The sequence below is a fragment of the Heptranchias perlo genome, chromosome 14 (genome assembly GCF_035084215.1).
Source record: "Heptranchias perlo isolate sHepPer1 chromosome 14, sHepPer1.hap1, whole genome shotgun sequence".
NCBI lineage: Eukaryota > Metazoa > Chordata > Chondrichthyes > Hexanchiformes > Hexanchidae > Heptranchias > Heptranchias perlo.
The window spans coordinates 30,110,811-30,125,090 of NC_090338.1; the positions used below are offsets into that span (position 1 = coordinate 30,110,811).

Genomic DNA, 14,280 nt, shown 5'->3' on the forward strand with positions numbered 1-14,280 from the left:
CCCAAAAATATGTGGGGGGAATGCATCCCGGTGTAGGTACTGGGATGCACCCTCCGCCAGCCACCACCGCTGACCTCACTGGTCAATCATCAACAGTGCCTTTGAGTACTGCATGTCTGCCTGGCTCGGGATACCAAGACTGTCACCAGAGGTTTGACTCTGTTCCAATCTTCCATCACTGAGCATGTAATCTTCGAGCTAACTTGACCCTGCTTAACTCCTCCCATCCACTGTAGGCACTAGTTGGTTGTTAGATAACTAATAAGTGTGGGTTTGAGCTCTTACTAGGCAGACAGCAGATACCAGTAACTCCTCATAAATGGCATGGTGAATGGCATAGCTTACCATAAAATGTATGAGTACATTCCTAATATCCTTCTGACTGCAGCACAGCCACACACCACACATCATGGAATGGTGGTTTTGAATCAAATGTATATATCAATTAAAAAAAATCTAATCATGTGGGTAAGTGCTAAGAATGCATATCCCTGGACTTTGTCTTCCTCTATAGTTTATCCTAATTGACAGAGCAAGAAGGTGCTGAAACTAAAGGGTTTACAATAAAGGATTTTTTTAATTCATCTAAAATAAATGTGACACACGTTTCTATCAGAAGTGGTAGACTTTATTATATGGAAATCTTTTATCCTGGGCAATGCATCCTACATGCGGAGTTCCTGGCCTTCTGTGAATCTCCTGTGGCCTAAAAATCAAACCAAAAATAATTATATTAAAATTTGCTCTCCTGTCTAAAAATGTTTTAGAAACATTTGATTTGAATCAGTCATGCTCTATTTTGAAAGCACGAAGAGCTGACAGAACAAAGCACCACCAAAGAAATGCCATCCAGTACGATTTGACACTGAAGGTGCAAAGTAGCCACACTTCCAGTTTGAAGTCAACATTTAAAGCTGTTTAACATAATGAAACTGTAAATGCTGTTCTCTGGACATTCATGTTAGAAATATAAATTGCCTTCTTCACTTTGTTCCAGCAACAGCAGAGACCTACTTTTTCATGGGTCTTGTGAGCTGCTACCAGATTTGCCAGCTCTGCTTCAGCCCAGTGTCTGATAGAGATCAATGGTGGGTGGAGATGTAAATAAGCAGAAGCGGTGCCAGTTGTCCAGTATAACAACATGTTCCTCCAATCATCATTACAATGTAAAAGTACCTTTAAAGAGTGATTGGTATTTGGTCAAGGCCTATTTTAAAACTGGCTGGGGTAATTTTGACTTTGTACGACAGCGTAAAACGGGCGATAGCGAATCGGTAGCCCGTTTTACATCTCTCCTGATTTTTATTGAAATTAATGGAAATAGAAATCGGGAGAGATGTAAAACGGACTGCCCATTCGCTAACACCCATTTTACACTATCGCACAAAGTCAAAATCTACCCCTCTCAGTTTCTGTAACATCGAAAAAGGCTGTCTGAAAATTGTGTCACTTTGCTCACTGCAGATCTGTTAACATGTCAGGCATCATACACAGAGTTGTGTTTTGCAAATTATTTTTCTGTTGGCTTCAGTTAGTAATAATAAAACTCTGCAAAATTTGTCAGAGCCCCACATGACGTGTGATGCACACCAAGAATGCCATACCAAACATGTGTTTACAGAATAGGGAATGTGGCTTACAAGGCATTTTAACCTGATGAAAATACCCCTTTAAATCCAGTTGAGCTCAGACATTTTTTCCCTGCTCATCTCCATGTTTTAGTGAATTTCTCATACCTTACACAACCAAAAGGGCAATTTGCTCCAAGGCATCCACCATTTCTGATCTTTAGCTTAGGGTTACCACTTCCGCAAAATCTAAAACTGGGCAGGTGACCGAATGGAGTTGGAGGGTAGGTTGGGTTAATGAGTTGACTCGCGATGTTTGATTTGAAATTTCCAGACACATCAGTCAAAAAACAACTTTCTGGTTCAAATCCTATTGGTGACACCTCTACTTCTGCTGATTATTATGAGGTGTACAAGAATAGTCTACATTGAATCTCCCTTTGATCTTTTTCTCTTTCTCTGTGTGAAAGTTCCTGAACTCCACTTTTAAATACCACTGATGGAATGAGTGAAATCAGGAACCTGCCCCGCCCCCACATGGGATCATAGGTGAGAACACATGTCTGACTCCTGAGCGATGCATCAGATTGGAGTATCAGAGTATCACCTCATCATGTCACAGAGACACCAACAAATTCACCTTTGGGGAAATGCCTCAAATCCACATGGCTCGTTCCCCCCCTGAGAATCTTGCTGAAATCAGAAAGTCACCACACAGAAAACCACAGGGCAATACAATGTGAACAGTAGATTTGTAATATTGTATATTATAAAGACAGAAAAATGAACTAGCTATTACAATACTCTGAAGATTATTTAAAAAATGATAAATTCTGAAGTCTTTTAAAAAAGGTTTACTACAGTCTTGAAAGGTAATGAGCCCCAGTCTTAGCTGGCTGTTCCCCGAGAGGCCTATTGGTAGTAATTTCACAGCTCAGTCTATTATCTACGAGGCACTTGAAGAAAAATATTCTTTGTGTAATTGCTATTGGCAATTAACTGGGAATATACATTGACTTTTCTCTTATGTGCTTCTTGAATATGGGCCTAGGAGGCCAGATGGAAGCTGGTATGGACTTAAATGCCATCTACTGGCGAATCTAGGTAGAGTTGATGGTGTCATAATTGGGCCCTCCAAGTGTGATATGACAATATATTGCCAGCGCACGTTCTTCCACTGATTGTATTTTTAAAGAAGCAGTATTCTTTACCTGAGGCAGTCTACATTTTTAAAATCAAACTGAAGCAGTGTAATAATAAGATGAATATTCTCTAAAGTGTAACCCATTTTCCCTGATATTCAATCAGTCACATAAATGTTCTTCCCTCCTATTCTCTCCTGAAGACATTGCCTCCTTGCTGGGATTCGGTGTCATAGTTACACTCTAGTGTTGTGCACAAACCTTGATGGTGAACGTCAGTAAGTTATTTGACCACAGGAAGCATTACAGTGAGCTTGACTCTGTTCTCACCGGACGTCGACATGCACACTTCCAGCACAGTTCACTGGATAGCAATTAGGAGCAGGAACCTTGACTAATTTTGTCTACCCTGACTCAGGGGCACTGGGGCCAAATGTAGCTCCTCCACCACTACCCCTAAGATCAGTAAACTCAGCACAGATCAGGGATTTTATTTCCAATTATTTTCATTTCTAGTTTGCTCCCCTCCTCTCAAGATGGCAATGACTCATGCTAGCTGTGGTTTCACACATATATACACCAAAACAGGAAACGTCCTCATTAGCTCATGTCAGCATCATACAACCAGAAGACGTCTCTCTGACACCGAATCCCAGCAAGGAGGCAATGTCTTCAGGAGAGAATAGGAGGGAAGAACATTTATGTGACTGATTGAACATCAGGGAAAATGGGTTACACTTTAGAGAATATTAATCTTATTATTACACTGCTTCAGTTTGATTTTAAAAATGTAGATCTAACAATGTTCTGCTTAGAGCTTTTACAGTGCATTTAAATAATGAAACAAAACAATAAGTATTGATGCAGTCAGGAACCAGTCACTGAATTTGAAACACTAATACTACTACATCCAGAACAACCTGACATATAGAGAGAAGGAAAGAAATGCCCTTCATGAGGACGAATTGATTGGAAACTTGGCCTGAAAAATAGTAAAGCGTTGTGAGTTAAATTTCTTGATGCAACATTAAAAATTGATGCTATTGACGATTAAGTTGGCCAGTCAGAGTACTGTTTTGGCACTATTGATGATCACAACTCCTGAGAGACAGCATAATGGTGGAGAGTCTAAATGACTAAATGATCACTATTACCTAACCATGACAGCGATTCTACCTGATAGAAAAATTAAATAAATGGAACTCCAAGTGAGTTCTGCGGCAGTCATATAGAGGTACTCTGAAATCTGTGGTATTGTGCCATGGAATGCTAGAACATGGGATTTGTCCCTGAAGTTCTCTACATGATAAACTCCTGGGGGGTAGATTTTAAGTTTCACCACTAGGTGATTGTGGATTGGCTGCCTGTTATACACTCCGCTGGATTGTACTTTTCATTGACTTTAATGGTATGAAAAATCGAGCCAGGTGCATAACGGGCAGCCGATCTGCTACGATCAGAGTTCCGTCCAGCAGTGAAAGTTAAAATCTACCTCTTGATGTCGATCATATCAATGTGCGAAGTTTTAGCAAGTGGGCCAGGCAACCCCCTATCCATAGTGAAGGAGGGGAGGGAAACTCAAAGGGAAAATGACCCAGACCCATCTTGCAGACATTTGAGCAATTTGGTTCCGAAGCAGCATTGGCAAGGTACTGAGAGCAGGTTACCAGCCAAGGGTGGTGCCTGCTGAAAGAAGGAAGGCAAAAAAAATACTTTAAAAAGCAGGGAATTTCACATTTTTTGACAAAAGTGTCAAATATTTATGGTTTATATTATTATATATGATCATTTTACCTGGTGGGGAGCGTTCCTAGTTTGATCCTGGTCAGATGTCACCAGTGAAGGGATTCTCAACTCCTTCTTCAGCATCTTGCATTTTCCTGGAATTAGAACACCAGTTTGTAAATAGCAGAATTTATTGATCCATTCACACAACCTGCATGTAACATAGTGTAACTCATATTCTGTGGACACATAGGCCTGGGCATACCATAGGGTTGTTGTGTCTGTGTAAGTCAAGCCAATGGGCAGTTTTGCCTATCCCTGAGATGCCCCTTGACCCGGCCACTTTTTTGGTCATGGGATAATTGCCATAACAGGGATGGGTTCTGATAACACATCAGCCATCTTTGCTCTTACATGATCTTGCCAATAATCTGGTGTTGTAAGATTCCTTACATTAATCACTAAATACGTGCAATAAAAACAGAAAATGCTGGAGAAACTCAGCAAGTCAGGCAGCATCTGTAGTGAAAGAAACAGAGTTAAAGTTTCAGGTCGAAGATCTTTCATCTTCCTTTAACATCTTCCAGTTCTGACGAAAGGTCTTCGACCTGAAACGTTAACTCTGTTTCTTTCTCCACAGATGCTGCCTGACTTGCTGAGCTTCTCCAGCATTTTCTGTTTTTATTTCAGATTTCCAGCATCCACAGTATTTTGCTTTTGACTAAATAAGTGCACCCTTTCCTGGATGACTCTAAACATCACGAATAACAAACTATGGCATCAGTGCACATTCTATTTGATTACAATTAAGTCCAAAGTGTACACAAGCCAGCCTAACATCATGCTTGCCCTGGGTGGCTACACTTGCCTTTCTTTCACTTAGGCTAGTGCTTTTCCTAGGTGTAATCTGAGAGCCAATACCATGAAAGGTGGTTGATTGCTCATGATATACAAAAGGCTCATGGGATTGAAATGGCCTTCCTCTCATGGTAGCTTGTGAGGACCTATTGCTGACTACATCTCTGGAGTTTGTTCCCGGGAAGCCTGGTGTTCCACTGATGTGGTGTTCTGAGGCGGAAGGCCAGAGACCTGGCATGTGCTACTGACCTGAGAGGCAGCCATCGCCATCCCTTTGGACCCTGGACCTGTATCCCCACTGAGGAGAGGAATGGCCGCTATCAGATCCTGAAAACCCTGAAAGACAGTAGATGCATCATAGTCACCATGGTATGGAAAATGGTATGTAGGGTGCTTTCGATTCTCTCTCCTATTGCTACCAGAGTTGCAGTCTGTGCTTCTGTGGAGGTTACTTCTTAGGTGGGTGTCTGCTGTAGATTCCAATTTCTCATCTACATGCTGCCCCTCGAAAACATCATCCGAACAGGTTCCACATGTACGCTGACGACAACCAGCTCTACCACACCACCACCTCTCTCGACCCCTTCAGTGACTCTGATTTGTCATGCCGCTTGTCCCAACATAGCATAAATTTCCTCCAACTAAATATTGGGAAGATTGAAGCTGTTGTCTTCGGTCCCCGCCACAAACTCCGTTCCCTAGCCACCGACTCCATCCCTCTACCTGGCCATTGTCTGAGGCTGAATCAGGCCATTCATAACCTTGGAGTTCTATTTGACCCAGAGATAAGCTATCGACCCCATATCCGCTCCATCACCAAGACCACCTACTTCCATCTCCGTAACATTGCCCATCTCCACCCTTGTCCCAGCTCATCTGCTGCTGAAACCCTCATCCATTCCTTTGTTACCTCCAGACTTGACTATTCCAATGCTCTCCTGGCCAGCCTCCCATCTTCTACCCTCCATAAACTTGAGCTCATCCAAAACTCTGCTGCCCTTATCCTAACTTGCACCAAGTCCCAGTCACCCATCACACCTGCGCTCACTGACCTACATTGGCTCCCGGTCCAGCAATGCCTCCATTTTAAAATTCTCATCCTTGTTTTCAAATCCCTCCATGGCCTCGCCCCTCCCTATCCCTGTAACCTCTTCCAGCCCTACAACCCTCTGATATCTCTGCGCTCCTCCAATTCTGGCCTTTTGTGCATCCCCGATTTTAATCGCTCACCATTGGCGGCCGTGCCTTCAGCTGCCCAGGCCCTGAGCTTTGGAATTCCCTCCCTAAACCTCTACAACTCTCCACTTCTCTCTCCTCTTTTAAGATGCTCCATAAAACCTACCTCCTTCACCAAGCTTTTGGTCACCTGTCCTAATAACTTCTTATGTGAATCAGTTCAAATTTTGTTTGATAACCTCCTGTGAAGCGCTTTGGAACATTTTACTACGTTGAAGGTGCTGCATAAATGTAAGTTGTTGTTGTTGTTGTTGAAGCTGCCACATACTCCACAGGTGCCTAAAATGAAGAAAAAGCTTCCCTGACGTTGCCACAAATGAAATTTATAGACTCAAGGATCACTTGCACGTCCTTGGAGATTGACCTCAGAACCTGCCATGATATTCCTCAAGCATCCTCCTTTTCAGGCAAATAACCATGAGATCTGGATCACATGACTCGGAAGCCATAGGCAGCCTTCTCCTCAGCCTGCGCTGGGAATGTTACACTTCCTCACCCACTTCCCACTCCTCCAGTTCCCTCATGCTCATCTGGTGCCACATCGTCCCTAACAATATTTACACTCGTACCAATTTATTTGCAACTTGCTTAATTACAATTCCTGTTTAAACGCAATCATTTCTATAGTCCTGTTTTTCCTCTATACTCCCTATTTGTTTTGTTGCAATTTCATTTATTGCAATTCCCGCTTATATGCAAGTGTGGCACACAGAAATCCTGTGGTACAAGACTTTTCACCTTTGAACGTAAGAACATAAGAAATAGGAACTGGAGTAGGCCATATGTCCCTTGAGCCTGCTCCGCCATTCAATAAGATCATGGCTGATCTTCGACCTCAACTCCACTTTCCTGCCCAATCCCCATATCCCTCGATTCCCCTACAGTCCAGAAATCTGTCTACCTCAGCCTTGAATATATTCAATGAGTCAGCATCCACAACCCTCTGGGGTAGAGAAATCCAAGGATTCATAACCCTCTGAGTGAAGAAATTCCTCCTCATCTCAGTCTTAAATGGCCGACCCCTTATCCTGTGACTATGCCCCCTAGTTCTAGACTCTCCAGCCATGGGAAACAACCTACCAGCATCTACCCTGTCAAGCCCCCTCATAATCTTACATGTTTCAATTAGATCACCTCTCATTCTTCTAAACTCCAGAGAATATAGGCTCATTCTACTCAACCTCGCCTCATGGAACAACCCTCTCATCCCAGGAACTAATCTAGTGAACCTTCACTGCACTGCCTCTAAGACAAGTATATCCTTCCTTAAGTAAGGAGACCAAAACTGTACACAGTACACCAAGTGTGATCTCACCAAAGCCCTGTATAATTGTAGTAAGACTTCCTTACTTTTGTACTCCAACCCCCAGGCAATAAAGGCCATTTACTTTCCTAAATGCTTGCTGTACCTGCATGCTAACTTTTTGTGTTTCTTGTACGAGGACACCCAAGTCTCTCTGAACACCATAATTTTATAGTTTCTCACCATTTAAAAAATATTCTGTTTTTCTATTCTTCCTACCAAAGTGAATAACCTGACATTTCCCCACATTATACTCAATCTGCCACCTTCTTGCCTACTCACTTAACCTGTCCATATCCCTTTGCAGACTCTTTGCGTCCTCCTCACAGCTTACTTTCCTACCTAGCTTTGTATCATCAGCAAACTTGGATACATTACATTTGGTCCCTTCATCTAAGTCATTAATATAGATTGTAAATAGCTGAGGCCCAAGCACCGATCCTTGCGGCACCCCACTAGTTACAGCCTGCCAGCCTGAAAATGACCCATTTATCCCTACTCTCTGTTTTCTGTCCATTAACCAATCCTCTATCCATGCTAATATGTTACCCCCAACCCCATGAACCCTTATCTTGTGTAACAACCTTTTATGTGGCGCTTTATCGAATGCCTTTTGAAAATCCAAATATACAACATCCATTGGTTCCCCTTTATCTGCCCCTCTAATTACATCCTCAAAAAACTCTAATAGGTTTGTCAAACACGATTTCCCTTTCCTAAAACCATGTTGACTCTGCCTAATCATATTATGATTTTCTAAGTGCCCTGTTACCACTTCCTTAATAATGGATTCCAGTATTTTCCTGACGACTGATGTCAGTCTAACTGGCCTGCAGTTCCCTGTTTTCTCTCTCCCTCCTTTCTTGAATAGCGGGATCACATTTGCCACCTTCCAATCTGCTGGGACCATTCTAGAATCTAGGAAATTTTGGAAAATCATGACCAATGCTTCCACTATCTCTGCAACCACCTCTTTTAGAACCCTCAGATGTAGGCCATCAGGTCCAGGGGATTTATCAGCTTTTAGTCCCATAAATTTCTCAAGTACTTTTTCTCTACTGATATTAATTATTTTAAGTTCCTCATTCTCATTAGATCCTTGGTTCCCCACTATTTCTGGTATGTTTTTTGTGTCTTCTACTGTGAAGACAGATACAAAATATTTGTTTAATGCATCTGCCATTTCTGATTCCACATTATGATCTCTCCTGTCTCAGCCTCTAAGGGACCAACATTTACTTTTGCTACTCTCTTCCTTTTTACATATTTGTAGAAGCTCTTACAATTCGTTTTTATATTTCTTGCTAGTTTACTTTCATATTCTATTTTCTCTCTTTTTATCAATTTTTTGGTCGTCCTTTACTGGTTTCTAAAACTCTTCCAATCCTCAGGCTTACTACTCTTCTTGGCAACATTTTAGGCCTCTTCTTTTAATCTAATACTATCCTTAACTTCTTTAGTTAGCCACGGGTGGATCACTTTTCCCGTGGAGTTTGGAACCTGAGGCTTTCACCCTTCAATCTGATTGGGTTCATTGGTCGACATCTCTAATGTCTGTTAGTGTTTTGTGGAAATCGAATTGCTTTTCAAAGTGGCTCAATGAGAAAAGTGCCGTGACTTGTCACTGCTCGAGCAAGTGGATGTTTTGAACAGTGTGAAAGAATTGAAGATTCTGGTCGCATAGAAGCATAGCATTTCTAAATCTCAATTTTCCTGAATTTTGAAAAGAAAAATGTATGTCTTGAAGGACTGGGAAAATAACCAGAACTGAGATAGGAAACAGAAACTTGAAAGTAAGATGGCTGAAATTGATGAAGCACTGTTTAGATGGTTTAATCACAAAAGAGTTCAAAAATTCCCGCTTGGCGGCTACCTGTTGAAAACTAAAGCTAAAGAGCTTGCCAAAGAACTCAGCGTGGAAAACTCTGAAGCACCAATTGGATTCCTTTGCCGCTGGAAAGTGAGATACAACCTTCTTTACAAAAAGCTGTGTGGTGAAAAAACGAACAATGACAAATCCTCATGCTAATGCTCGGACTGAGGAAGTGTTGCTGGGTTTGTTAGCAGGGTATCTGCCCAACTGCGTTTACAATTGCAGCGAGATCGGACATTTCTTTTGTGCCCTGCCTGATCAAACCTATACACAAAAGGAGAGAAGATGAGAGGTGGCAAAATGAAAAGAGAATACATTACATTACCAGGATAAGAATGCAGCACAAGAAGGTAGTGCCACATTTGATGGATAATGCCACTTGCCAGGCTGTCACTCTTAATCTTTCACACGTGAGGGTCCAATTTTTACCATCTAACAACACTTCCATCATCCAGCTCCTGGACCAAGGCATTATTCATAGCATGAAGCAACACTATAAGAAGTAATCCAGGTGCATGGTGGTTTCTGTTTTAGATTCCACTGAGGTAACGGTCATTTCACACATTATGAAGAACTATAGAGTGTTGGATGCAATGCACTTAGCCAGTAGAGCTTGGAATCTTGTGACTCCTTGCTGCATCAGTAACTGCTTTAGAAACTCTGGTTTGGTTTCTAGAAAGGAACACAACGACCCAGGCAAAGTTGAGGAGGTTGATGAAAAGTTTCCCGGTGGTTTCAGTGAGGTGGAGTTCGATCTTTTTGTTTCGATGAATGACGACCTTGACGCTGAGGAGTACAGTTGTGTTACTGAATGAGTAATTCAGAGACCTGGACTAATATTCCAGAGAATGTGAGCTCAAATTCCACAGTGAAAGTTTGAAAATTTGAATTCAGTTTTAAAAAAAAGCTGGAAATAAAAAGCTGGTATCAGTAAAAGTGACCATGAAGCTGTCAGATTGTCATAAAAACCCAACTTGTACACTAATGTTCTTTAGGGAAGGAAACCTACCATCCTTACCCGGTCCAGCCTATATGTGACTCCAGTCCAAAACCATTGTTGTTGACTCTTAACTGCCCTCTGAAGTGGCCTCGCAAGCCACTCAGTTGCATTTCTAGGGATTGGCAATAAATTCCAGCCTTGCAAGCGATGCCTACATCCCGAGAATGAATAGTAAAATAAAAATTTGCAGAGAGGTGACTGATGCAGAAATTGTTTCTTCTCTGAAACACTCAGGAACAGAGGCTGTAGATGAAATGTGTAAATGAAGATGTGCCAGAACTGGAAATTCCCAAAGTTAGAGAGGTGGATTCTGCACTGTGCGTTTTGCGTCGATTCATCAAGTCAAACAATAATGAAACATTTGATGAATTTTACGCACTGACAGGGCGTAAATATATGGAGGTTGGTAACTTCTGATCTCCACCAAAATAAATTACAGAATTCTTTGCAGCATAAAAAAACGCACCAGACGTCAGCATTTTTCTTTAATTTTTTAGATGCTGTATTCATCTTATTAAGACTTTGTAAGATATTGTAAAAAATTTAGACAAATAAAGTTTGCTATGCACCAGATCAGCTTTAACTTTTGTTGCATCCCGTTGTTTTATTGCAATCTGCAAGATGGACCCAAGCGGTTGCAATTTAGCGGGTTTGTCTGTAATTCACTCTAGGTGAAAGTATCTGAGCTTGTGTGTGGGAGTGAAGAAGCAACTGATGCACGGGGTGAGTTGGAGGTGGTTAGGACAGAGGAACGGGGTGAAGGAGGTGCCCAAATTAATCTTCTTCATCTCCTTCTTCATCATCATCATAGTTGTCAACAAGATAGTTGTTTCTCTATTCTTCCTCCTCATCATCATCATCATCCTCCACCTGTACTCCCCATTGCTGTGGTGGATCTGAAGGAAAGGACGGTAGACGTTAAGAATGGGTGTGCTTTACCTCGCTTGAGATTAAGGAGACAGAGAAGTGGGTGCAAACTTGTGGCTATTTGATGCTTCATAGGGTGCCAGGGCGACAGTGTAGGTGTTCAATCACTAACCTGGTGCCAGCAATATGTCGCCAACCTCACCGTCTCCCACTGCTAGAGCAGAGTACCTACCCATGAGCTCCATGGCCTTCGCCTCACACGATGTGAGTTGTCTTAAGGTTTGGCTACCCCAATACCCCATCGAAAATCTCTCGGGTTGCTCACAGTACTGTCCGGGGTATTAATCTTCAATTCCTGGAGACTCCAGAACAATCTGGGAGGGTTGGCAACCTTAGGTGAGTGATCGTGGAACAAGGGAGATGGGGATGATACTGGGCTTGAACAGATATTTCAAAGGGGGACAGGTAGATGTAGTGGTGGGAGTGAGGGGATGATAGGAAGGGGGGAAGGAATCATGGGAAGGTAAAACAGTTGGGAATGTAATGGGAGCAAGGTGGGGGGGGAACAAGAGATTAGGGAGTTAATGGGAAGGTGCCACTGAGAACAATATTTCTCCCACAACCCCCACCCAAAATGCAGCTGCAGCCACTGAAGGTTCCTTTCCCCATCACACCATCCCATGCCAATCACACCTTTTAACTGAAAGGAAAGAGAGAGAGAAGCAAAAACAAGAATTATGTGGAGACATAGAGAGGAGAAATAGAGAGATAGAAGCAAAAGAGGAGAGACACAGAGAAATAGCAACACAAAGACAGCAGAGACAGGTAACAGCATGATCATATTCTCTCACTTGCTGTGTGCAATGCCAAGGGAGATTGATTAGTAATACATTAGAAATCTCATGCCTGTGTACACTTCCTTTCAAGATTTTCCATTATAAATTATATATGTCTACATTTATCATGGAAACTGCCTATCCAAACTTGTCACAATGTAATTACTCCCTCCCACCGGTAGCGGCACTGTAGCACCTCAAATTTGCATCTTCCAGCTCCTCAGCCTGTACTGCAGTGAAATTCCTATGTTTCAACTAACTCTATTTCTCTGACTTCCAAAACTACAGTATGTTTTTATGTTTTCCTATAAATGAAAATATAAAATCAAAGCATTATATAAAAATAAGAAGACTGTATGACTTTAAAATGGTGAACGAATTACATTTGCGTGCCCTGGTCCAATCATCCCCCATCCTCTAACCCCACTTCACCTGAAGACTATACTTTGTATTAATTCCCCATGTGCAATACCACAGGAGATTGACTAATGGTACTTTATATTTACAACAGTGAGGATAGTTCAGCAGAGTACATTTCCTCTTTAAACTAACCCAGCCATGCTGAAACCTATGACTTACACGGGCTTATTACACACAAATCAAAGAGACAGCATGCAATGTACATTTGACACTGGAGACATGCTCTTTGTAAATTCTAACAGTTGATACCTTCTGCTGCTTTCATTAGAATGAGTTAAATAAGGCTGAGATATAAAATCATCAGCAATGCTGTCCATCACTGATATGTACGATGATCTCTCAGCACAATAGTATATTTGGCCCCCTTTATTCTGAGCTCACAGATCAGCGTACTGCCATTTAATTTATCTTCAGGTCTAATTTCTTACCAAATAACAGAAGTTGCAAAAACTGTGTGGGCTGAGATGCTGAGTAATTGCAGCTTAGTGTTAAATTCTGGAGTGCTGTACATAATGAATACCCTTTGCTTTTTGTTGAAGACAATGATTTACTATTGTCAAGCGATAAGCACACAGGGAGTGGTATTTCAGAATTCCTAACTGTTTCTGGATCCCACCACAGACTACCTTAATGTTAGAAAAGATAAGCATTTGGCTTCTTGGTTTCAGAGATCCTGAAATGTAAGTATATCTCATACCGCAGTGTGGCAGTTGCTCAGGCTACCAGGGAACAAGCAATCCCCTTGCCACCCACTAGATAGTCAGGAACTGCAAATGTATAGGTAACAATAGGTCGTCACACAGAGTACTGTGCCCCCAACACCAACAACCACATTACACGTTTCCTACATTACAACAATGGTTACACTTCAAAAGTACTTAATTGGCTGTAAAGCGCTTTGGAATGTCCTGAGGTTGTGAAAGGCGCTATATAAATCCTATTTATCTATCTATCTGTCTGTCTGTTTGTTTGTTTATTCATTCAATTCCATCCATTTTCTCTGAGAACCAAAACCCAATGGGCTTGTTATTGACATGTGAAAACAAGTAGTTACACTGGGAGTGCAATGAGACATGAATCTGTCCTGACTTCAGCTGCAGGCATACTCAATATTTATACAGGGAAAAACTGAAATATACAAAAGTGCATCTTTTGCAATGTTGAATTTAGAAATATCTGAAGGGGTATGTGAGCACTGAGGGCACACAATTCATTTCTTAAGAGGGTCTGAGGGATGCTCCCCTTTGGAAATTTTGATTTTGACACTTTTTGGTGCATTTTCCAATATATAGAATCTACTGTAATTCTGCCTTTGAGCCAAAAGTTATTTATGCTGACAAACTATCAAATCAATGCAGCTGCAGAAATGCTGACTGTTAGCATGAAACATTGATGGCTGGCATGTACTTTTATTATTGAAAGCAAAAGCTCTTATCAGGCTACAAATTATAT

General features: G+C 41.7%; 1 protein-coding gene across 2 annotated transcripts in view; it reads right to left on the minus strand.

Moving 5' to 3' along the window:
- Nucleotides 1–605: 605 nt before the first annotated feature.
- LOC137332392 (cyclin-dependent kinase-like 4) overlaps nucleotides 606–14,280 on the minus strand; it is a 76,397-nt gene continuing 62,722 nt past the window's right edge. Inside the window, exons 12-14 of one of the 2 annotated variants that reach the window (XM_067996188.1) lie at nucleotides 5,543–5,629; nucleotides 4,505–4,590; nucleotides 606–706 (exon numbers count right to left, since the gene is read on the minus strand). In XM_067996188.1, the coding sequence (XP_067852289.1) occupies nucleotides 647–706; nucleotides 4,505–4,590; nucleotides 5,543–5,629 (233 nt within the window). In that variant the 3' untranslated portion in view covers nucleotides 606–646. The remainder of the gene's footprint in view (nucleotides 707–4,504; nucleotides 4,591–5,542; nucleotides 5,630–14,280) is intronic. The other variant, XM_067996190.1, reaches the window with a different exon arrangement.